The sequence below is a fragment of the Hypanus sabinus genome, chromosome 2 (genome assembly GCF_030144855.1).
Source record: "Hypanus sabinus isolate sHypSab1 chromosome 2, sHypSab1.hap1, whole genome shotgun sequence".
Lineage (NCBI taxonomy): Eukaryota > Metazoa > Chordata > Chondrichthyes > Myliobatiformes > Dasyatidae > Hypanus > Hypanus sabinus.
Window position 1 is genome coordinate 107,049,296 of NC_082707.1, and position 24,346 is coordinate 107,073,641.

General features: G+C 44.7%; 1 protein-coding gene across 2 annotated transcripts in view; it reads left to right on the top strand.

Annotated features, from left to right (window-relative positions):
- The window catches only part of rtf1 (RTF1 homolog, Paf1/RNA polymerase II complex component), a 207,319-nt gene that overhangs the window by 119,240 nt on the left and 63,733 nt on the right, over window positions 1-24,346 (top strand). For both annotated transcript variants that reach the window (XM_059951609.1, XM_059951615.1), the window contains exon 8: window positions 978-1,155. In XM_059951609.1, the coding sequence (XP_059807592.1) occupies window positions 978-1,155 (178 nt within the window). The remainder of the gene's footprint in view (window positions 1-977; window positions 1,156-24,346) is intronic.

Sequence of the window (24,346 nt, forward strand, 5' to 3'; positions counted from 1 at the left end):
TGTGCAGTTCTGGTTACCACACAATAGGGAAGTTGAGATAGTGGTGGAGAGGGTGCAGAGGAGGTTCTCTAGGATATTATGATAATATGTTAACTATGAGGATAGACTGGAGAGGTTCAGTCTGCTTTCCATGTAATGGAAGTGGTTGAGAGGTGTACTTTGTGTTATGTGAAACTGAGGGCTATAGATGGGAACACTGCAGGAAACATTTCCTTGATCATAAGTGAATAAAGTTAGAGGGACATCATCCAAAGAGTGTTCTGTGCATCACAGGAAAGTGTCAGCAAGCACTGGTTTATGAATTGTCTAAGTGATCACTTAAATTGCCTAGAGATGGAAGGCTATATGCCAAGTGCTGTGGAAAACAAGATTAATATGGAAGGGTGCCCATGTGGTGATGTGAATAGTCTGGCTCGGAGGGAGATGTACAATATTACAAAAGGAACTCAAGTCTGCAATTATTAGAGAATGAGAAGCAAGAGCAGACCCTAGCCTGCACAATCATGCATTGAGATCATGGTGGTCAAGTAATTCTGCCATTTTCTTGCACTATTCCCACAGCCTTTGATTCCCTTGATGTCTGGAAATCTGTTGATCTACGAATGAACATGGCCTCTTGTCCTTTGGGGGGATATCTCAATGAGTTATCTTTCTCCATGGAAATTTCTTCTCTTATGACTAGCTTTGCCCAATACTGCGAGAAAGAGTACTGATGTCTATTTGGCTTTGTGCAGTCATCATTGAGAAGTGGTAATGATGATTTTAATTTAAAATTTTTCAATTTGGCAATTCGGAGTTAGAATAACTTTTGATTTCAATAAATTACTGTTGAATTCTAATCCTGTCTGTTTTCACGCATGTAGTGAATTTGTAGACTGTGGTTAAAAGCAGGGCCCTTAACTGATTTGATGTTCTTTGCTGGTAGCAAAATTGTTACCTTCTGGCAAGATTAATTTTGGTTATTTATATTTGTGCAGAAAAGAGGAAGTTCCAGCGAAATCGCTTCCTGTCACTTTGCCAGAGGAACTCAACAAAATCAGGCTTTCACGGTATAAACTGGAGCGATGGTGTCACATGCCCTTCTTTTCTAAAACAGCAGTCGGGTGCTTTGTTCGCATTGGCATTGGAAACAGCAATGGGAAGCCAGTGTACAGGGTAAGTGTGGAGCTGTGGCTAGAGGTGTTTTGGATTGGTGTGACAGACAGACTGACATACTTTATTGATCCGGAGGGGGATTTGGGTTTCGTTACAGCCGCACCAACCAAGAATAGTGAAGAAATATAGCAGTATAAAACCATGAATAATTAAAATAATAATAAGTTAATCATGCCAAGTGGAAATAAGTCCAGGACCAGCCTATTGGCTTAGGGTGTCTGACACTCCGAGGGAGGAGTTGTGAAGTTTGATGGCCACAGGTAGGAATGACTTCCTATGATGCTCAGTGTTACATCTTGGTGGAATGAGTCTCTGGCTGAATGTACTCCTGTGCCTAACCAGTACTTTATGGAGTGGTTGGGAGTCATTGGCCAAGATGGCATGTAACTTGGACAGCAACCTCTTTTCAGACACCACAGTCAGAGAGTCCAGTTCTACCCCCACATCATCACTGGCTAAGTTATCAATGGGGGTGGAGAAAACACTTCCTGCTGTGGGAAAATATAAGACATCACTTTTTAAAAACTATGCATTTGCCCATTTAGGATAGGACAATTTCATTTAGATGGGGCAATTTTATTCCTTTCTCTCATAATTGTTGAAGCTCTGCTGTGTGGCCAGTCAACGGGGCTAATGTCTAAAAGCCTTCTTGTAAATCTGACCACCTTTTTTACCTTGTTGAATGAAATGAAAACTTTTGACCAAGGCAATTTCTTCTGATTGAATATACCTGTCTTCAGAATGGTGTCATCATGAATGTTTGTAAGGAACAATCATTAATACTGTTTTAAATGAGATACTGAAGCAGAATTTTGTGCTCATGGCAGATTCTTTCACCCAGTCTGTGTATCTCCTTAAACCATCAACCTGGAATTATCTTGTGAAATTCATCCATGTGAATCTAGTGTCCATTATAACCAATCACATATTGGGTTCTTAGTGGAAAGTGCCCAACATCTGAGTGCCAGAATTTTTCTGCCATTACAATACAAGTTAGGAGTGTGATGGAATGAATTTATCTTATTGTGTGTTGCTCCCAGCAGCAATTTTAAAAATTGACACCATCCAAATCAAAGTTGTCTACTTCATTAAGTCCCATCTACCTGCCTAACAATATAACACTTCTGTTAATTGAATTTTAAGCTTTTGCAGGCTATGCTGAGTTACTGAGTGGAAATCTGGCCAACTGAAACTACGGTCCCTTTGTCCCTTAAAATAATCCTCCAGGGTAAATGCAAGCAGGTTTTTTCCACTGAGGTTGGGTAAGGCTCAAACTAGAGGACATGAATTAAGGGAGAAAGGTAAAATGTTTAAGGGGGCAAAGGGAGAACTACTTCACTCAAGGTGGTGAGAGTGTGGAATGATCTACCAGTGCAAGTGATAGATGTGGGGTCAATTTCAGTATTTAAGAGAAATTTGGATAGGTGCACATGGATGGGAAAAGTATGGAGAGCTATGGTCCAAGTGCAGGTGGATGAGACAAGGCAAATTATTGGTTCAGCACTGACTAGATAGTCCAAAGGACATTTTTCTGTGGTTTAGTGATCAATCACTCAAACACTAAATGTTTTTTTTTCAGATATATAAAGAATAAAAGAGAGATAAGTGATATCAGACCACTGGAAAATTACACTGGAGAGTTAATAATGGGGGACAAGGAAATGATGGGGAAACTTAAATATTTTATGTTATTGGTATTACTGTTTTATTGTTATCGGTATGCTTGGGGAGGTGGAATGTCTGAAGGTAGCTAAGTCATCTGGAACATTTCCCAGGGTTCTGAAAGAGAAGGCTGAAGAGATTGTGGAGGCATTAGTAGTGATTTTTTTAAGAATCACTAGATTCTGGAATGATTCCAAACGACTGGAAAATTGTAAATGTCACTCCACTCTTTAAGAAGGGAGAGAGGCAAAAAGGATATTATACACCAGTTAGCCTGACTTCAGTGGTTGGGAAAATGTTGGAGTCCATTATTAAGGATAAGGTTCTGGAGTGCTTGGAGGCACATGATAAAATATGCCAAAGCCAGCATAGTTTCTTTAATGGGTAACCTTACCTGACAAATCCATTGGAATTCTTTGAGGAAATAACAGGTAGGATAGACAAAGGAGTGTCAGTGGAAATTATTTTCCTGGTTTTTCAGAAGGCCTTTGACAAAGTACCACACAAGAGACTGCTAAACAAGGTAAAGGCCTATGGTATTGCAGGAAAAATAATAGCATAGATAGAGATTGGCAGACTGGCAGGAGGAAGAGAGGGGAAATAAACAGGGTCTTTTCTTGTTGATTATTGGTCACTTGCGGTGTTCCACAAGTGGTGTTGGGACCACTTTTAGTGTAAAATGACAGTGATTAGGGTGACAGAATTGATGGCTTTGTGGGAATGTTTGTGGATGATATGAAGGTAGGTAGGGGGCAGATGGAGTTGAGGAAGCAGGGAGTCTGCAGAAGGACTTAAACAGATTAGGAGAATGGTTAAAGAAGGGATAGACATAATATGGGGAGTGTATGGTCATACACTTTAGTAAAAGAAAAATAAGCGTAGACTATTTTCTAAATGGAGGAAAATAATTTAGAAATCAGAGATGCAAAGGAACTTGGGAGTCATCATCCAGTCCTGTTCTGGAGAAACATTGTTTCATTTGGTTATATATACACACCAGATAACAATGAACTTTAATTCCCTAAAGGTTACTTTGCAGCTTGAGTCAGTGTTGAGAGGACTAGAATATAAAGGCAAGGATATAATGCTGAGGCTTTATAAGTCATTGATTAGACCACACTTGGAGTATTGTGAGCAGCCTTCAGGATTCAAGATTGTTTAATGTCATTTCCTGTACATAAGTGTAAAGGAGAACAAAATAATTGTTGCTCTGGATCGAATGTAGCACCACAAAAAACACATATAAAACCATGAGCTATAGGAGCAGAAGTAGGCCATTTGGCCCACTGAGTCTGCTCTGCCATTCGATCATGGGCTGATCCAATTCTTCCAGTCATCCCCATACCCTGCTTTCACCCCATACCCTTTGATGCCCTGGTTAATCAAGAACCTTATCTATCTCTGCCTTAAATACACTCAATGACTTGGCCTCCACAGCTGCTCATGGCAACAAATTCCACAGATTTGCCACCCACTGACTAAAGTAATTTCTCCACATCTCAGTTCTAAAAGGATGTCCTTTGATCCTGAGGCCGTGTTGTCTTGTCCTAGAATCCACTACCATGGGAAATAACTTTGCCAGCTCTAATCTGTTCAGGACTTTTAACATTTGGAATGTTTCTGAGATCCTGCTCATTCTCCTGAACTCCAAGAGCTGCCAGATGTTCCTCATATGGTAACCCTTTCATTCCTGGAATCATTCTTGTGAATCTTCTCTGAACCCTCTCCAATGTCAGTATATCCTTTCTAAAATAAGGACCCCAAAGCTGCACACAATACTCCCAAGTGTGGTCTCATGAGTGCCTTATAGATCCTCAACATCACATTCCAGCTCTTATATTCTGTACCTCTAGAAATGAATGCCAACATTGCATTCGCCTTCTTCACAACTGACTCAACCTGGAAGTTAACCTTTAGGGTATCTTGCGCAAGGACTCCCAAATCCCTTTGCATCACTGCATTTTGAATTGTTTCCCCATCTAAATAATAATCTGCCCGATTATTTCTTCCACCAAAGTGCATGACTATATATTTTCCAACATTGTATTTCATTTGCCATTTCTTTGCCCATTCCCCTAAACATTCCCTCTGCATGTTCTGTGTTTCCTCAACACTACCCACTCTTCCACCTATCTTTGTATCATTGGCAAATTTAACCTCAAATCCATTAATACCATAGTCCAAATCATTGACATACAGCGTAAAAAGCAGCAGTCCCAACACCAACCCCTGTGGAACTCCATTGGTAACTGGCAGCCAGCCAGAATAGGATCCCTTTATTCCCACTCTCTGTTTTCAGCTGACCAACCAATGCTCCACCCACGCTAGTAACTTCCCTGTAACTCCATGGGCTCTTATCTTGCTAAGCAGCCTCACGTGCGGCACCTTGTCAAAGGCCTTCTGAAACTCCCAAGTACACCACATCTGCTGCATTTCCTTTGTCTACCCTGCTTGTAATTTCTTCAAAGAATTGCAGTAGGTTTGTCAGGCAGGGTTTTCCTTTCAGGAAACCATGCTGGCTTGGCCTATCTTGTCATGTGTCTCCAGGTACTCCGTAATCTCATCCCTAACAATTGATTCCAACAACTTCCCAAGCACTGATGTCTGGCTAACAGGTCTATAGTTTTTTTTTTACATAGTAGAGGAATTAAGGGTTACGGGGAAAAGGCAGGTGAGTTACAGACAGATCAGTCATAATCTTACTGAATGGTGGGGCAGGCTCGATGGGCCGGATGGCCTATTCCTGCTCCTATTTCTTATGTTCCTTTCTACTGCCTTCTACCCTTCTCAAATAGCGGAGTAACGTTTGCAATTTTCCAGTCATCTGATACAATGTCAGGATCTATCGATTCTTGAAAGATCATCATTAATGACTCTGCAATCGAAAAAGATAAAGAACACAATATTCTGAAAAAATAAACACATAGTAAATATAAATACATAATATTTTATTCATTGTACTACTTCTACCTGCAATATGTACCAGTGTTGCATTAATTGAGCAAGGCTAATGGGTTATCATCTCCAGACACAAGTATTCATGATCAATGTAATGACTAGCCAGTCTTGATATGTGAAGTGTTGAATATGTCCGTGAAGATATCAGTGAGCTGCCATGCACACTCTCTGAATATTTGGCCTAGGGGATGTTGCTTGGCCCAGCCATTTAGGAGGTTAACTCTGCAGAGTCCTCCTCGCATCTGCTGCTGTCATGGACAAATGGTTATTTACCCGGGAGTTGGATAGCTTTTGTGGCCGATGTTGTCCTGCATGTCTTAAAGCATACATAGAAGTTGTTTGGAGCATCAAGGATGGTCAATGCCTGAACTGTTTTTCTTTGCCTAGTCAGTAAAGCCCTTGGAATCCTTATCAGACAGGCATGCCTGAAATTTTTGTGAGTATGCCATGTTGATGCCTAAGTTGGGGGTTTTTGGGCCCCTTATCCAAGAAAATAATATGATAATAATGGAGAAGGTCTAGAGGAGGTTCATGAGAATGATTCTGGGATTAAAAGAGTTAACAGATGATAGCTCTGGGTCTGTACTCACTGCAGTTTAGAGGAATGGGAGATCTCATTGAAGCCTACTGAATACGGTTCCGGTGATGTCATCGTCCAAAATGGCAGCTTAAGTCAATAGCTCCTCCGGAAAAACGCATATTTTGCCTCATTAATCCATCAAATATAAGATCTATCAAAAATATCTGAATTGATAAGGGGGGCAAGAATGGGGAAAAAGAATGGAGATTTTTGAAAAAAGCATCACTGCGGAGCCTATGGACGAGAGGGGTGCAGCAAGTGGCACCTGAACACGTGGTAGCAAGGCTAATGATAGGCCTTGGTCAGGCAAAGTGGCAAATATGATAAAAAATTCTGGAAGAGATATGGGAGTTCCAAAAAGATACAACACAGCAACTAAATGATATCGAGTCAGAGCTCGCCAATGTCAATCAAAAAATAGCGGTGGCAGAGACACGAATTGAGAAGGTGGAAGATCGCGTGCAAAACGTGGAGCAGATACTAAGTAAGATGATAAAAATATTAAATCAGCAAGAAAGTAAACTGATTGAGCAGGAGGGAAGATCACAACAGAAAAATATCAGGATATACAATGTTCCCAAAGGAGTGGAGGGTTTGTCTATGATGGAGATTGTATGAAAGTTGCTGCAGGACACGCTGGAGAATCCTTCGACTATGGAGCTTGAAATTGAGAGGGCGCATTGTGCGCTCGCCCATGGCTCACTGGAGACAGAGAAGATTAGCCATGCTCAATAGTAATTAGATTCCTTCAATGCAATACCAAGGCAGAGATTCCACAAAGGGCTTAGTGAAAGAAGAGGGTGTTTTTGGATGGTAAGTTAATATATTTTGATCAAGGTTACCCCCGGCGGTCCTGCAGAGACGTAAAGAATACTCTGAAGTAAAGCGAATATTAAAGCAAGGAAGGATTAGATTCCAAACTCCGTACCCTGCTAAACTGTGGGTGTTTAATGAAAATGGGATCCAACTTGAATGAAAAGCTTTTGGTATGCTGGCCTTTATAAATCAGAGCATTGAGTATAGGAGTTAGGATGGAATGTTAAAATTGTACAAGGCATTGTTAAGGCCAAATTTGAAGTATTGTGTACAGTTCTGGTCACCGACTTATAGGAAAGATGTCAACAAAATAGAGAGAGTATAGAGAAGATTTACTAGAATGCTATCTGGGTTCCAGCAACAAAGTTACAGGGAAAGGTTGAACAAGTTAGGTCTTTATTCTTTGGAGCATAGAAGGTTGAGGGAGGACTTGATAGAGGTATTTAAAATTATGAGGGGGATAGGTAAAAGTTGACGTGGATAGGCTTTTTCCATTGAGAGTAGGAGATTCAAACAAGACATGAGTTGAGAGTTAGGGGGCAAAAGGTTTAGGGGTAACACGAGGGGGAATTTCTTTACTCAGAGTGGTAGCTGTGTGGAACGAGCTTCCAGTAGAAGTGGTAGAGGCAGGTTTGATATTGTCATTTAAAGTAAAATTGGATAGGTATATGGACCGGAAAGGAATGGAAGTTTATGGATTGAGTGCAGGTCAGTGGGTAAGCATTCAGCATGGACTAGAAGTGCTGAGGTGGCCTGTTTCCATGCTGTAATTGTTATATGGTTATAACTGTATCAGACAGTGGAAGAGGCCACTACAGACATGAAGGCCCGTCAGCGTGATCAAACTGAAGGAAAGCCTAGCTTGAGTAGAATCCCACTGTGCTTGGGAAATAGTAAAGAGAATCAAGAAAGCGGGATGGGCGGAGGGCGAGAGAAATATATCAGGAAGATACTGTGAGTTTTTCGAAGACAGCCCTCACCCCCTCCAGAAGAGCCATAAGGTTTGGCTAACTTTAAAAGTGTTGAGAAGCTAAACAGAAGCAAAAATAGACAGTGACATACCTATCTCGAGAAATACTTATTATAATGTGGATTTTATATTACTCAATTATTCTTTTTTATTCATTCATTCACTCCTTAAATGAGAATATGAGTGTGTGTGTGTGTGTGTGTGTGTGTGTGTTTTTGTGTGTATAAATACAATACACAGGGAAGTCTTTTCTGTGTATTGGATATAGATTTGTTTACTTACTTTTACTGCAATGGGGACCCTCAACTCACAGGTAGGAGGGGTATCCCCCACAGCTACACGTTTCCTCTAGCTCAACGCAGGGTCATCTACCAGAGACCTCAGCCTTGGAATCACACCTTTGTTGCCTTTTTTTTATTATTCACATTTCTTGGGTCTTATTTGTTCAGAGAGTAGGTTGATTAAGTTTTATTCTGCTAATTTCAATGATATATTGACAGGTGGCTAAGGACAAAGTAAAATTCAATTCTTTTAATGTCAATGGGCTGTTAAATCCAATTAAACATAGTAGAATTCTATCCAAAATGAAAAAAGAATAAGCCCATGTAGTTCTTTTTACAGGGAAACTCACTGAAGTGATAATGAGCATGGAAAACTAAAGAGAATGGGCTTCACTAATTTGTTTTTCTCATATAAATCAGGACATAGGAGAGGAGTTGCTATTCTTATCTCAAGCAAGCTAAACTTTGAAAAAGTATTCGAAATGTGAGATAAGGAGGGCAGATATATTCTGGAAAGGGGAAATATAGATGGAATTTCAGTTACTCTATGCACCCCCAGGAAGTGATACTAGTTTTTTTCAGAAAATTACTAATAATATGGTGACGGAAACAGAAGGTCTCCTGATATGTGGGGGAGACTTAAATTTACAACTACAACAGAAGTTGTAAACAGATTCTTCCAATAGAAAAACCTATGAAACAAAATCCTTACATAAGAAAGTTGATACACTTTTTGAAGATGTAGGTCTAATTGATATATGGAGGGACCTTTTCCCCAGCAGAAGGGATTGCACTCATTATTCTGCCCCCCATTCTGTATATACAAGAATAGACTATTTCATAACATTTGGAAAAGACAGGCAAAACACACACCTGTGGAATTGGAACAACAGATGTAAGTGACCATGCACCTATATACTTAACTGTTGATTTTGACCTACAGCCAAAGAATACTAAATTCAAGTCTACTCAATGATCCCTACTTTAAGGAACAAATTAAAAAAGAAATTGGTCTTCACTTAGAATTCAATGATAATGGAGGGGTTTCACCTCCCATTCTATGGAATACTCTGAAGGCTGTAAGAAAAAATAAGGAATAAAACATTAGAGGAACTACAAACTAGAAAAAAAACACAAATTGAATTTGGCACAGGATACATTAGAGGAAATTTAAAAAAATTAGGAATGAAATTAATAGTTTGGCTATGCAAGAAATCAAGAAAAATTTAATGTTTCTGAAACAGACACAATATGAAAGTGGATCTAAGTTTATGAAAATACTGGCGTGGAAACTGGGGGAAAAAAGACAGCAGAAAATACAATTCATAGAATTGGGGATCCAAGAACAAAAATGATTTAAAAAAAAAAGTAAGCTAAGTGAAATTCAAGAAGCTTTTGAAGTGTTTTACGAAATTCTGTATTCCGAAGTTCCAGGGGGAAGCATAACCCAAATTGACACCTTCCTGAATTCTCTAGAGGTACCCATTTTAAGCGAAGAACAAAATAGAACGATGACTGCTGGCATAACTGAAGTTGAACTAAAAGCTGCAATTAGTAGGCTTAAATTAAGTAAGTCAGCAGGATCAGATGGGTATGCGGCAGAGTGGGACAAAGAATTTAAAAATGAGTTAATTCCTGTATTACTCTCCACATTGAACTGGGTTCTAAAAAAGGCACAAATGCCACCCAGCTGGAAGAAAGCGATAATCTCAGCTATACCGAAAGAAGACAAGGATAAAATGGAATGTGGGTTGTTTAGACCAATATCCATTCTTAATGTAGATTATGGATTATTTACCTCCATTATGGCCAAACGATTAGAAGAGTTTCTACCCATTCTGATACATAACGATCAGACAGGTTTTATATAACAATGCCAAACACAAGACAATATACGAAGGACACTTCACATTATGGATCATATACAAAAAAATCAAATCGAAGCAATAGTGATAAGCGTGGATGCTGAAAAGGCATTTGATTTGGTTAATTGAAATTTTCTTTACAGAGTTTTACATAGATTTGGTTTCCATGACGCAATTATTAAAACTATATAGGCACTATATGACAACCCTACCGCTAGGATTAAAATCAATGGATATCAAATAATTTTACCTTAGAAAGGGGCACGAGACAGGGTTGTGCATGGTCACTGCTGCACTTCACATTATATCTGGAACCATTGGCTCAATACATTAGACAAAATGAAGATATTGGGAATTACTATTAAAGTGGCCTGTTACGCGGTTGACATTTTGATCGATCTAGGGCAACCAGCATACTCTTTACCTAAATTGATGCAATCCTTTGAACAATATGGTCAATTATCAGGATACAAGATCAATATAGGTAAAACCCAATTACTTTCATATAACTGTAGCCCACCGAGAGAAATTGAAAGTAGATATCCCTGGGCATGGCAAACAGAGTTTTTCAAATATTTGGGCATCATTATGCCAAAAGATTAGGCAAAATTATCAGAATGCAATTATCAGCCTATACATAAAAAATTAAGGAAGATATAACAAGCTGGAACTTAATTCCTTTTTTCAGTCTCAGTTCAAGGACTGAATCTATTAAAATCAATATACTGCCCAGACTATTATATCTCTTTCACACCCTACCAATAGATATTAATCAAAATCAATTCAATGAATAGAACAAAATGTTATCAAGGTATATTTGGCAAGGTGAAAGGCCTAAAGTTTGTCTCAGAACTTTGCAGTTAGCCAAGGAAAAGGGGGGATGGGGCCTACCTTCTCTTAGAGATTATTATTTTGCAGCACGGTTGAGAGCTGTGATACGTTGGTGCAACCCATCATAAGACACTCAATGGAAAAACATTAAGGGGGGGGATACTTCCCATCCCCACACAGGCAATTTTGGCTGATAGCAACCTACAAAGATACAAAAATACTATTGATAACCTATGGGTGAAATGGACTCTTAAAATATGGAAAACTATCATGGCGGCCCACACACGTGGGACTCGAACCGCTTTAGGAGCCGTGGAGAGACGTGCGGTAGCACGTTTGGAACTACCTGCTTGGTGTGGACCTTCCGAGAACAGTCTGAAGTCATGTCCGCCCCGCGGGTTGCAGGATTTTGCGCGTGATTTTGAATTGGTGAAGGCAGTCTGATTTCAGCTCTCTCTGCCTCCTTGTGTTTCTTTAGTAGCGCGTTGCATGCGACTACATTGGTGACCCCGACATTCCAGACGGCATCTGGAGCCAGCGACTCAGTGACCAGCCATGAGTTCAAGCAATTCGCACAGCGCTGTCTCTCTGAAGCTCCTGATTTTCTGGGCCACTCAGCCCCACGATTGGTTCGAGCAGGCTGAGGCCCAGTTGAATATCAGAGACATTGCAGCCGACGCCACACTTGGTCAGCACGCTCGACCAGGAGATGGCAGGCCACATCGACTTCCTACACCAGCCACCAATGGAGGACAGGTACACTAAGCTTAAGGCGCTCCTGATCCGTACCTTCGGATTCTCCCACGCGGCTCCTACACATGGACGGCCTGGGTGACTGCATGCCATCCGAGCTCATGATTGATATGCTGGCGCTCATGGATGGCCATAAGCGTGCCTTTTATTTGAACAGTTGCTTCTCGAGCAAATGCCGGAGGACATTCGCCGCCTCCTCGCGAGTGAGGATTTCAGGAACCCATGCAGGGTCACGGCTAAAGCAGGCGTCCTTTGGCAGAGCAAGCAACATGGAGCAGCCTCCATTGGTTTAGCCACGATCACGTGTCCCAAAGCCCAGTCCCTGCAACCGAAGCCAAAAAGGCCCATGGAGGAAAAAGATGAAAGCTCAGAGCAGTGATGTTTCTATCACCAAAGATGGGGCTCAGGTGCGCTCCGCTGCTGTCCACCATGTGCTTTTCCAGGAAATGCCGGGATCAGGCGTCGCTAATGGCTATGCCGGCTGGGCACCGAGACAGCCTCCTGTACCTCTGGGACCGACACTCTGGGTGATGCTTCCTGGTAGACACCAGGGCAGAAGTCAGCGTAATACCTCCCCCCCCGAACATGGACGCTGGTAACATGGTCCCAGGCCCCGAACTCACCGCTGCAAATGGCACCAGTATTCAGACATACTACCTCATTGCATTTCGGGTCCAGCCGTTTCACTGGGACTTTCACGTTGGCAGCAGTGTCACAGCCACTACTAAGCCAACTGCCTAAAAGGCCGGTGTTTGGTCCACGCCGAGATGTTCCAGACTTCCCTGCTTGGAGAAGCCAAGCTACCGGCCCTCCACCTGGATTCTGTGACCCTCTCAGGTAATGAATTCGCCAGGATGTTGGCAGAATTCCCCTCCATAGTCACCCCACAGTTCTCCACTGCTGACCCCAAGCACGACGTGCAGCACCACATCCCCACACAAGGACCACCGCTGCACACGAGCTCACAGGCTCCCACCTGACAAGCTCCACCTTGCCAAGGAGGAGTCCGTAAGATAGAAGAGATGGGATTCATACGCTGCTCAGGCAGCCCGTGGGCATCCCTGCTGCACATGGTGCCCAAGTCCACAGGAGAATGGAGGCCCTGCAGAGACTACAGAAGGCTCAACGATGCCACACCGCCAACGGATACCCGGTACCCCACATCCATGACTTCACGGTGAACCTGCATGGAGCAACCATCTTTTTGAAAATCGACCTGGTCAGGGGATACCATCAGATCCCAGTGCACCCCGACGACGTGCCCAAGACAGCTCTCCTCACCCCGTTCGGCTTGTTCAAATTCCTGAGAATGCCTTTCAGTCTCAAGAATGCAGCCCAAACTTTCCAAAGGCTCATGGATTTGGTGAGATGAGGCCTGGATTTTATTTTCATTTACTTGGACGATATCCTGGTAGCCAGCAGTTCGCACCAAGAGCATGTGGCTCTTTTGCGCCAGCTTTGTCAACGCCTGAGCGACCACGGATTGGCAATCAATCTGGCGAAGTGCCAGTTCGGGCTGACGGAGATTGACTTCTTGGGCCACAGAGTCAACCGACATGGCGCAGTTCCCCTATCGAACAAGGTCCAGGCCGTCCGCCAGTTCCCCCAAGCCCAGCACGGTCAAGGTCCTGCAGGAGTTCGTAGGGATGGTCAACTTTTATCATTGGTTCGTGCCAGCAGCGGCACACATCATGAAACCCTTGTTCAGCCTGATGGTCAGCAAAGCCAAAGAAGTGGCATGGGACGCGGAGTCCATGGAGGCATTCGAGGATTTCAAGGAGGCGCTGGCAAAGGCAGCCCTCCTAATACACCCAAGAGTCGATGTACCCACAGCACTCACAGTCGATGCTTCCGACACGGCAGTTGGCAGAGTCCTGGAGCAGCTCGTCGAGGACCAGTGGTGACCACTCGCTTTCTTCAGCCGGCACCTACGGCCACCAAAGGTGAAGTACAGCGTGTTCGACACAGAGTTGCTAGTGCTCTACCTGGCTGTCTGACATTTCCGGTACTTCCTCGAGGGAAGGGAGTTCACTGTGTATACGGACCACAAGCCCCTCACCTTCTCACTGGCCAAGAGATCGGACCCAAAGTCCAGCGACACGTGAAGGCTCCCCTCCAGCAGTTCCAGCCGATGCACAGGAGGCTCCAACACACCCACATGAACATCGTCGGCCCCCTGCCAGTCTCCTGGGGCACCAAGTATATCTTTACCATGGTAGACAGGTTCACTAGATGGCCGGAAGCCATACCGCTCGCAGACACATCTACTGAGTCCTGTGCCAGGACGCTCATTGCAAACTGGATTGCCAGGTTCAGCCTCCCAACAGACATCACATCCGACAGGGGCACAGTTCATGTCTGGTTTGTGGACAGCACTGGCGCAGCTCCGGAGCACCCAGCTGCATCACACCACAGCATACCATCCCCAGTCCAACGGTTTGGTACGGCGATTCCACCGGCATCTCAGGTTGGCCCTGATGGCGCGCCTCAGGGGCCCCAACTGGACAGAAGTTTCCCTGAGTCCTACTGAGCATCCGCACAGCCCTCAGGAGGACCTGGACACCTCGGCGGAATTGGTCTACGGCGCCCCCCCTCCCCCAGGCGAGTTCGTACCAGAGGCCCAAGGTTCAGAAGAAACTGCAGCAGTGCTGCTAACGAGGCTGCGGGACAAGCTAAGGACCCTGGCACTGGTCCCGACCTTCAGGCATGGTCCCACGCCATCCTTCACATCTAAAGACCTCTGAGACTGTGTGTATGTTTTTATTCGCAGGGGCATGCATAGGTCACCTCTACAGCGGCCGTACGAGGGACCCTTCGAGGTGATCTGGCACAACGGAACCACGTGTGTCATGGAGGTGGGTGGCCGGGAAGAGACTTTTACAGTGGACCGCCTCAAACTGGCACACTTGGACATTGAGCAACCAGTGAGGGTACCCGCACTGCGCCAGCGAGGCCAGCCACCTAGGCAAGCCACAAAGACTGGGGGCTCAACTCCCCTGGTGGATGTTTCTGGGGGGGGGGGTGGCCCACACATGCGGGAATCGAACCACCATCGGGAGCGGCAAGCAGACACACAGTAGCACGTTTGGAACTACCCGCTCGGGGCGGACCTTCCGGGGACAGTCCAGGGGAGGGGAGATGTAAGTGCGCGATTTTGAATCAGTAAAGGCATTCTGAGTTCAGCTTGCTCTGCCTCCGTGTGTTTCTTTAGTAGCGAGTTGCACGCGTCTACACTATCATAAAAGAATATAAACTAGAGGGAGATATTGCAATTCTTAAATGGTGTGCATATGACTCATATTTTATGCCGAATAAACTGGATGCTAGATTTAAGGACTGGACAGCTAAAGAAATAACAGTTCTTTGCAATATAATGAAAGAAGGAACTCTGTTCAGTTTTGAAATGCTTAAAGAGAAACACATATTAAAAAAACAAGTCTTTTATTGGTATTTACAGGTGCAACAAGGTGTTAATAGGACAGTTAAAAATGTAACCAAGGTAAGTACATGTTTGATAGAGCTATTTAGAAAATCATATAATTCAGATAACAGTAGTAGAATCATTTCAAGCGTGTATAAGGCATTATCAAATCTTAAAACACATTCGACTTCATACATTAAAACAAAATGAGAGAAGGAATAGGGATAATTCTATCTGAGGAAGAATGGACATTAATATGGAGGTATCAATGGAAGTGTACCAGTTCGCAGAAATGGAGGGAGTTTGGATGGCAAAACTTGATAAGATATTTTATTACACCCTCTCAGAAATCCCATTATGATAGTAACCTCCCTGTTTGCTGGAGAAATTGTGGAAATCAAATTGCAAACCATTATATTTTCTGGTAAAGCTCCGTTATCAAAGACTATTGGAGTTGGATACACAATGCCCTACATGACATCTTTAAATATGAAATACCCTTAGAATGTAAGACCATATATTTTGGGTATATTCCTCAGGAATGGTTGAAAAGAGATAAATATTTAATAAATATACTGCTGGTGGCTGGTAAGAAGACTCTTACTAGGAAATGGTTATCACAGGAGAGCCTAACCTTAAATGCATGAATGGAAATTACAGTGGACATTTACAAAATGGAGAAGATAACAGCATCTGTTAATCATAAGCTGGAACAATTTGATTCATACTGGGAAAAGTGATTTAACTACATAACACCTCATAGGCCTAATTTTATTCTCACAAATCAATGAATATGTTGTAAAAAAAGATCAATCCCTACTTGTACATTGTTTTCTCTTTTCGCTTGTTCTTTCTTTGCTCTCTTTTCTATAAGTGTATACCTCAGATAAGTATTACGTGGAGATTTGTGGCATATGTGACTATATGATATATATACAATATCTGAAATACATCTTATGGAAATGTTTGCCTGATGATGAACTTCAATGAAAAATAAATTGCAAAAAAATAGAAATCTACTGAATACTAAAATGCCTAGATAAAGTGAAAATTGAGAGTATACTTCCAATAGTGTGGAAGTCTAGGACCAGAGGGCATAGCCTCAGAATAGAAAGATGTTCCTTTACAACAGAGATGAGGAGAAGTTTCTTTAGCCAAAGGATGGTGAATCTGTGGAGGGCAAGACAATTGGTATATTTAAAGTGGAGGTTGATGGTTCTTTGATTAGTAAGGGCATCAACAGTTATGGGGTGCAGGGAGGAGAATGCTTTTGAGAGTGATTATACATCAGAGGAGCAGATTCAATGGTCCAGGTGGCCTGATTCTGCTCTATCTTGTGGTTTAAAATTAACACTTAGAGATAATCGATGTTTAAATCACAATGGAGCTTTAGTTAATAAATGTCCTCCTGTTTCTTTATGGATTACTTCCATCCTTACCAAAGGATGTATGTATCTCAGAGAACAAAGGGAATTAGAGAGCTTGAGGGTAATCCAGGAAAATGGCGATGGGATTTATATCATGGGAAGTGGCCCTATGATTGAGTGGGGTCAGAAGGCCTGCTCCTCCTCCTGCTCTTGTTGGTTAACCTCTGGTTTCCATCTCTAAAGCTCTGCCCTTTATTCAGCCTTTGCCATTTTGTTTGAAATTTTAGTGTGGTGTTCCTCTATCAAAGTGGGCACTGTTGTGGATAAAGGGAATGTATTGTAACAACTTGTACAGCTTTCACCCTCTTCCTGCTTGATTACTATATCTGTATGGTTTCACTTGTTATTGTTAATTTTATTTTGTTCTGATTGTTCTGATTGCTCCACTGTAATCAAGACTCATTGCATTAATTTCACTTCTACAAGGTTTGAATTTAAGAACTTCTTGTAAAACATTACCTGGAGGCTTTTGGAATCCAACATTGCCTCAGTTTGTGTCTCCTACTGCATTTAGCTTTGGTATACCAATGTGAAAGCACTTTCAGTGCTTCATTTAATTTGTCTCAGAAGCACTGACAGGCAGGAGGCAATGAGTGGGATTAAGAGGCATTTTCTGGTTGGCTGTCAGTGACTGGTGTGTTCCTCAGGGGTCGGTATTGAGACCGCTACTTTTCAAATTGTTTTAGTGACTTAGATAATGGAATGGATGGCTTTGTGGCAAAGTATGCAGATGATGCGAAGGTAGCTGGGGGGGTTGGTTAGTGGTGAGGAAGCAATGCGATTGCAACAGGACTTGGACAAATTGAAAGAATGGGCAAAAAAGTGGCAGACGGAATACAGTGTTGGGGAATGTATGATGGTGAAGAGATTGTTCAGAGTTGCAGAGAAGTAGTCATCCTGAATTTGCAGGAGGCAAGAAGCTGGGTGACTGTCAGCAGAAATGGAGATGTGAATAGGCACCCTTGTACCATTCCCTTCAAAAATAAATATACAGTTTTGGATACTGTTCTGAGGGGATTTACTCCCAGGGGAACGCCACAGAGACCAGGTTATTGGCATTGAGCATAGGTCTGTGGTGCAGAAGGTAAAGAGGGAGAAGAAGGGAGCAGTAATGATAGGGGACTCAATAGTCAGAAGAACACATGAACCCAGATGGTATGTTGCCTCTTAGCTACCAAGGTCAGGGATGTCTTGGATCATGTCTACAGCATTTTAGAGAGGGAGGGAGAGCAGCCAGTTGTCTGGGTACATATTTGTACCAAGGACATGGGAAGGAAAAATAATGAGATCCTGAAGAGAGAACTTAGAAAGTTAGTCAGAAAGCTGAGAAGCAGGATCTCCAGGATAATAATTTCTGGATTGCTACCTGTGCCATGTGCCATGTGCCAGTGAGGGTAGAAACAAGAAGAATTGGCAGATTAATACATGGCTGAGAAGCTGGGCAAGGGGCAGGGCTTCAGGTTCTTGGATCATTGGGATCTCTTCTGGAGGAGGTATTACATGTACAAAAGATGGGTTGCACCTGAACTGAAGGGGAGGGGGGCCAATATTCTCACAGGCAGGATTGTTAGAGCCATGGGAGCGGGTTTTAAACTAATTTGGCAAGGGTGAGAACTGGAGTAAAGGGACTCAGGATAAAACAGATTGTAAAAAAGCAAAGATAACATGCAGTCATACTGTCTGGAAGGACAGGCAGATGGTGGGACAAAATTGCAGCCAGCAGGGTGAGTATCAATGTATTCGGGATGCAAATCAAAAAGGCTAGCAAATACAGTACTCAGTGGTATATCTCAATGCATGGAGTATGAGAAATAAGGTGGATGATCTTGTTTCATTATTGCCAGGTATGATGTTGTGACCATCACTTAATCATGGCTGAAGAATGGTTGTTGTTGGGAGTTGAATGTCCAAGGTTACACATTGCATCAGAGGGATAGGAAGGTAGGCAGAGGGGGTGGTGTGGGTCTGCTTATAAAGAATGGGTTCAAATCAGTGGAAAGATGTGACATAAGATCAGAAGATGTTGAATCTTTGTGGGTTGAGTTAAGAAACTGCAAGGGTAAAAGAAACCTGGTGGCAATTACATGTAGCATCCGTGCCCCCAACTTACCCCCATTCGCCTAGGGTGAACCACTGTAACCCCACCAATAGTGCAATACTTCGGTATAATGCCCCCCCCAGAACACATTTGCAACACAAATACCAGACAATACACCAAAGGCAAGTAAATAATTGCAACTTTATAGTTATTTCTTAGTGATGGGTTAGTAGAAACAGATAAGCTTACTGATTTGGCACCTTTAGTTTATCAGTTTGTGCACATAATAGTTTAATATGTTGGAGCTCACGCCTCCCATTCCATCCACAACGACCTTCCAAGCCTTCGGCCATCGTCTGAACTGCCAACGCCCAGTATCTGCCACCCTGGAACCTCTGTCCACTCTTCACACGTCCGTTCTCCTTGCTTACTTCCCGATGAAAGACTGCGAACTCCTGCTCAGCTTACACATACAAGATAGCATAACAATTCTCCATTGGTTAGTTCCCTCCTTATCTGCGGTCATAACCCAAACATTCCAGACACGGTACCCATTACAGCATTAAGTAACATTACAGAGAAGTCATTTCATTATAACCATACAGAGAAGCCATTTTGTTAGCCTGAACAGTTAACACCACGGTTACTGGTACTGAGAGCCCTACATTCTACCCACACCAAATTTAGTCATGCCCTCATGACGCTCAGATAATTTGCCAACCCTTCGTGCAAAACACAAAGCCCAACCCAAGAGCAGAAAGCAGTGGCATAACTCCCCAAAACAGTGGAGATCACACCCTGACCCCAGGTGCTACATAGGCCAACCTATCTGAGGGGCGCCTATTTCTCTGAGACTTGCGTACTCCCTCTTCTAACTCCTGCACCTCGGAACCCTCTTGCTCGGACCCCACATCCAATGCCCTGTGGTACTCCCGATGGCCCATCACTTCCCCCCCCCCCCCCCACCCCATCTAACCCAGTGTGGGAAAGGCCAGGAGCCTTCCCCTCCATCACGGCATCAGCAAATGGCAGCATGTACCAATCATCCAAGTTATCATCCTCCGAGTCAGTATCCCTCAAAGGGGCTGGGCCCAGGCCCGCCTTTCCCAGTATGGACTCTTTCTCCACCCTGCGTGGCCGCGAAGTCCTGGTACCAGGTGCAGCCAGCACCTCAGGCTGCCGCTCTACTTGTACATCTTGCCCCAGAGACAACAGATGATTCAGATGGAGAATCTTGACGGGCCCCTTCCCATCCTCGGGCCGCACTCGGAAAACTGGTAAGTTGGGCAACTGACTCTCCACCACATAGGGCTTGCCCGACCAGTGATCAGCCAGCTTGTGCTTCCCAAGCAATCCCAAATTCCTTATGAGGACTCGGTTTCCTAGCAGGAGAACTTCACTTTCTGGTCATCTTCTTATTTCCCTGATTCTGCTTGGTGGCCACCTCCCCACCCAACTCATAAGCCCTTTGCAGCTCTTTCTTCATACTTCAAGTAAGGCTTGGGCAATACTTCACTCGTGGCAGTCCCGAAACAGAGGTCAGCGGGCATCCTTGCCAGTAAACTAGGGGTAGGGTGTCATCACCCAATGGTTCCACTGCACGATCTGGCCTCTCCTTTTCCTCGGCCTATGTGGTGATAGCAAACTGACACATGGCCTTCACCCCAGATGCAGGAACGTTCTCCCACTCCTCGTCCCCCTCCAGGTCCTCATGCCTCCATCAAGATAGAGCGTCCACATCGACATTCCGGCTCTGCAGCCGGTACTTAAGTCTAAAATCATATGCAGACAGGGTAGCCAACCACCAATGCCCGGTGGTGTCCAGTTTCGCCGAGGTCAGAATGTAGGTAAGCAGATTGTTGTCTGTCCGCACCTCAAACGGTCCCGTAGAGATAGTCACTTCACTTATCCACCACTGCCCATTTCAATGCCAGGATCTTGTGGGTGGGATAGTTCTTCTCGGAGAGTGACAAACTCCAGCCTCAGCCCGGCACCCTGATCCTAATACCAGACCTCTCCCGACTAGCATCGGTGTGTAGCACGTAGGGCAATCGGGGGTTCACAAAAGACAGCACCGGCACCTGAGTCAGCATCTCCTTCAGTGACAGAAATGCCGCTTCACACTGGTCATCCCATCTCTGTCCGAAGGGCTCTGCCAAGTTCCAATATTTTCCAGCCTCCCTTCCTCTTCTCCCTTTCCTTTTCTGTCCCGGGGGGAGGGTAGCCATGCAGAAGCTGGTTCAAGGGATGGCTGACATAGGTGTAGCCCTTCTTTAATCTCTACTGGTATCCACAGAACCACAAGAATGAGTGCAGAGCACTCACGGTCTGGGGCTTGGCCAGGTGGTCATCACTTCGATCTTAGTCAGGTCTGTAGCTACTCCGTTCCACGAGATTATATGCCCAACATAGCTAACAGACGTCTGGCAAAACTGGCACTTGTCCTGGGAAAGTTTTAGCCCTTTATCCTTCAGCCGGTTGAGCACCTTCATTAGCCTCACTTTGTGTTCTTCCAAGGTGGATCCAAATGCTATCAGGTCATCCAAATATACCAAGCAAGTTCATAAACCCTGTGATCTTCTCCATGACCCACTGGAAGGTGGCAGAGGCCCCCAGTATGCCCTGGGGCATCCTTTCGAACTGATAAAATCCCAGAGGGCATATAAATGCCATCTTCTCCTTATCCGCCTCATTCATCGGGATCTGGTAATATCCACTCTTCAAATCCAACACGCTGAACCACTTCGCCCCACAGACAGGCCAGTGCTTCTTCGACCCTGGGAACCGTATTCTGGTCAGGGATGGTGCGCCTATTCAGGGTCCTATAGTCCACACATACGAATCTTCCCATTTTTCTTCCTGGTCATGACTATTGGGGATACATAAGGGCTGTGGGGCTCTAATGATTCCAGCTTCCTTCAACTTGCACAAATGCTGACACACATTCTCCATGTCTGCAGGGACTAGTCACTGCGACCTTTCTCAAAACGGGGTGTCTTCAGTCACCCGGATGATGTGGCGAGTGCTCCTGGAACAGCCCATGTCAAACCCGTCCAGGGAAAAAACATCTTTCAGCATCAACATCTTCTCCACCGTCCTCTGCTTCCAACATTCCGGCACAGGCGAGACCCCAAAGTTCAAGCACCCCAGCGGTCAACTTATCCCTGTTTTCCAGTGGCCCTCCCCCAGTGAGCCTCATGGCGGCACTTTGTATCACAGTCACTGGGAACAAATGCACCAGGGGTATCCCTCATTTTAAAGTGACCTCCCATTGCATGGTGTTCCTGATGTTCACCACCACCCGGTGTGCTTGTACCACCGAGAGTTTCTTCCACTCAGGTCTCACCAGCACCCCAGCCAGGAATCTTGATTCCCCCTTGAGATCTTCCAGGGTGTGCACTAAAAATACTTCATCCTCAGGCACTCCAGAGTATCTGGGGATCCCCATCACTCTCACTACTTCACCGAGTCGTACCTCCCTGGGCTTCAACTGGGCACTCCATATAGTTCTTCTTTCCAATGACATGTCCTGCCCTGTGCGACCACACACCTCCTTAAAGGCAGCTTGAAACACTGGGTGCACCGACAGGGTCTCCAATAAGTCCTCACCTGCCTTCTCCTTGCAGGCCCCCAGGAGTCTCCGCACAACAGACTACCAGATTCCCTACCAGAAATGACACACCTTCATTCACAACTGGGTCATGGCAAACCAGCACCAAGGCCTCATGAGCCTCAGACACTCCCACCTCGGCCTGTAGGAACTCGAACCTCATGGATAAATAACCATTGTATGGGTAATCACCAGCACTGATACCACGAATTTCCAGGGCACTGAAGAGCATCAAGGGTAAATGCAACGAATACTGGTTATAGAACGACCGTTAGAATAGCATGACCTGCAACCCAGTGTCGAGTATGGCTTTTGCATCTATTCCCTCTATCCAGATTGACACACTGGATCAGGGTCCCACCAATCCTTCTGGGATAGGGTCTTTTCCTCTTGGGGGTCCCTTGGCACATTCCTGGGAACGTCTTTTCCCAGAGACTCCAGGCCATTCCCTCATTGGGTCTCCTCTAAGTTCCCCCCCCCACCTTCATGGAGTCTCCCTCCGAGGGGCTTCCGGCTGGTCACATTCCCGCCTGAAGTGGCGCTCTTCCCCACACACCTCATCTCACAGGACCTCTGCCTCCCCCAGGCCTCTGTGCAGTCCATCACTTCAGGGAGGGGCCCTCTCTGCCAGTCCCCTCACACGGAGGGACCTCACCTGTCAAGACCACCCCCCCTCACCATCTCCTGATTGGAGCTGGCCCCAGTAGCGTCAAGGGTAAATGCGACAAATACTGGTCATAGAATGACCGGTAGAATAGCGTGACTTGTGACCCACTACAAGGGGCTACCACGGAGGACTGCACCATACTGACGGAGCCCTCTTCCGACTCCAATGCGTCCTCCTCCTCCCTCACCTCTGAGTAACTGAACAAAAGATTGGGGGGCGGGGCTGCAATCTATGGGACTGCCAGACTCGTAGCAATCACCTCATGCCTTGGGTGCCCCAGGCTACCTGGTCTATCCTTGTCTGATTCACCTCTGTCTCTGAAATGCCCGCGTTGTCTCAAGCAATTTAGCCTTCGCTCTACCCAGAAAAGATGCTCAGAAAGCTTTTCCCATTTCTTCTGACGCAGACTCCGAAGCCCCCCTCTAAAAGTTCCACCATGCCCCCTCGTCAGACCAAAAGCTTCCTCCAATGCTTCTAGATACTCCATCCAGGTAGCCAAAGGTTTGCTGCCTTTCACGCCTTTTACTACCTCAGCTGCCACCAATCTCAAACTGTCAACCAATCTCTGCTGCTTCTCTTCCTCAGAACACTGCCACTCACCCAGCAGCTGAGAGACATGTTCTATCCAGGTCTCAAAATCATCCTCCCCTTCGGGGTTGGGAGTCCTCCCTGAGAAAATTCTTAACTTCTGATGACGACCTGCTGCCTTGTTCACCAAGGAGTTAATGGCTGACTTCCTTCCGTGGGAGAGGGGAACTAATTAAATTTTCCAAATCTGACCACTCCCTTCCTTCATCCTTCAGAAACGATAGGAACCACTCTAAAATCTCTGCCCGCAATGGCCGGCAACTCTTCACATCAAACCTTTCCTCTGTGACAATGTGCACGCCCCATGGCCCCGCCTCACTGAGGTCACTGATAGACGGTGGCAGTCCTACCACCAAGACGTCAGCACCAATCTACGCCAGCACAAAGCCTAAATTCCCCATTTTACCAATTTTTCTGCCTACGATTTCGACCTTACCAATAGCTCTAACCGTACTCAAACATCGAATTAACACTTCATCTGAGGTACGCATGTCCACCCCACTTAAAACGCAGGCGTGACTAACCGGTGCTCCTTCGATCTCACACCAGAGTTCATTCTTATCCAAATCCATCTCCCCTCGTTTAAATCAGGGTGAATTACACAGTATCTGACATTCAAATAATTCAAATCCTGGACGAGCCCCCATAAATGTAGCATCCATGCCCGTTTACCCCCGTTCACCTAGGGCAAACCGCCAATAGTTGAATACTATAGTGTAACTAC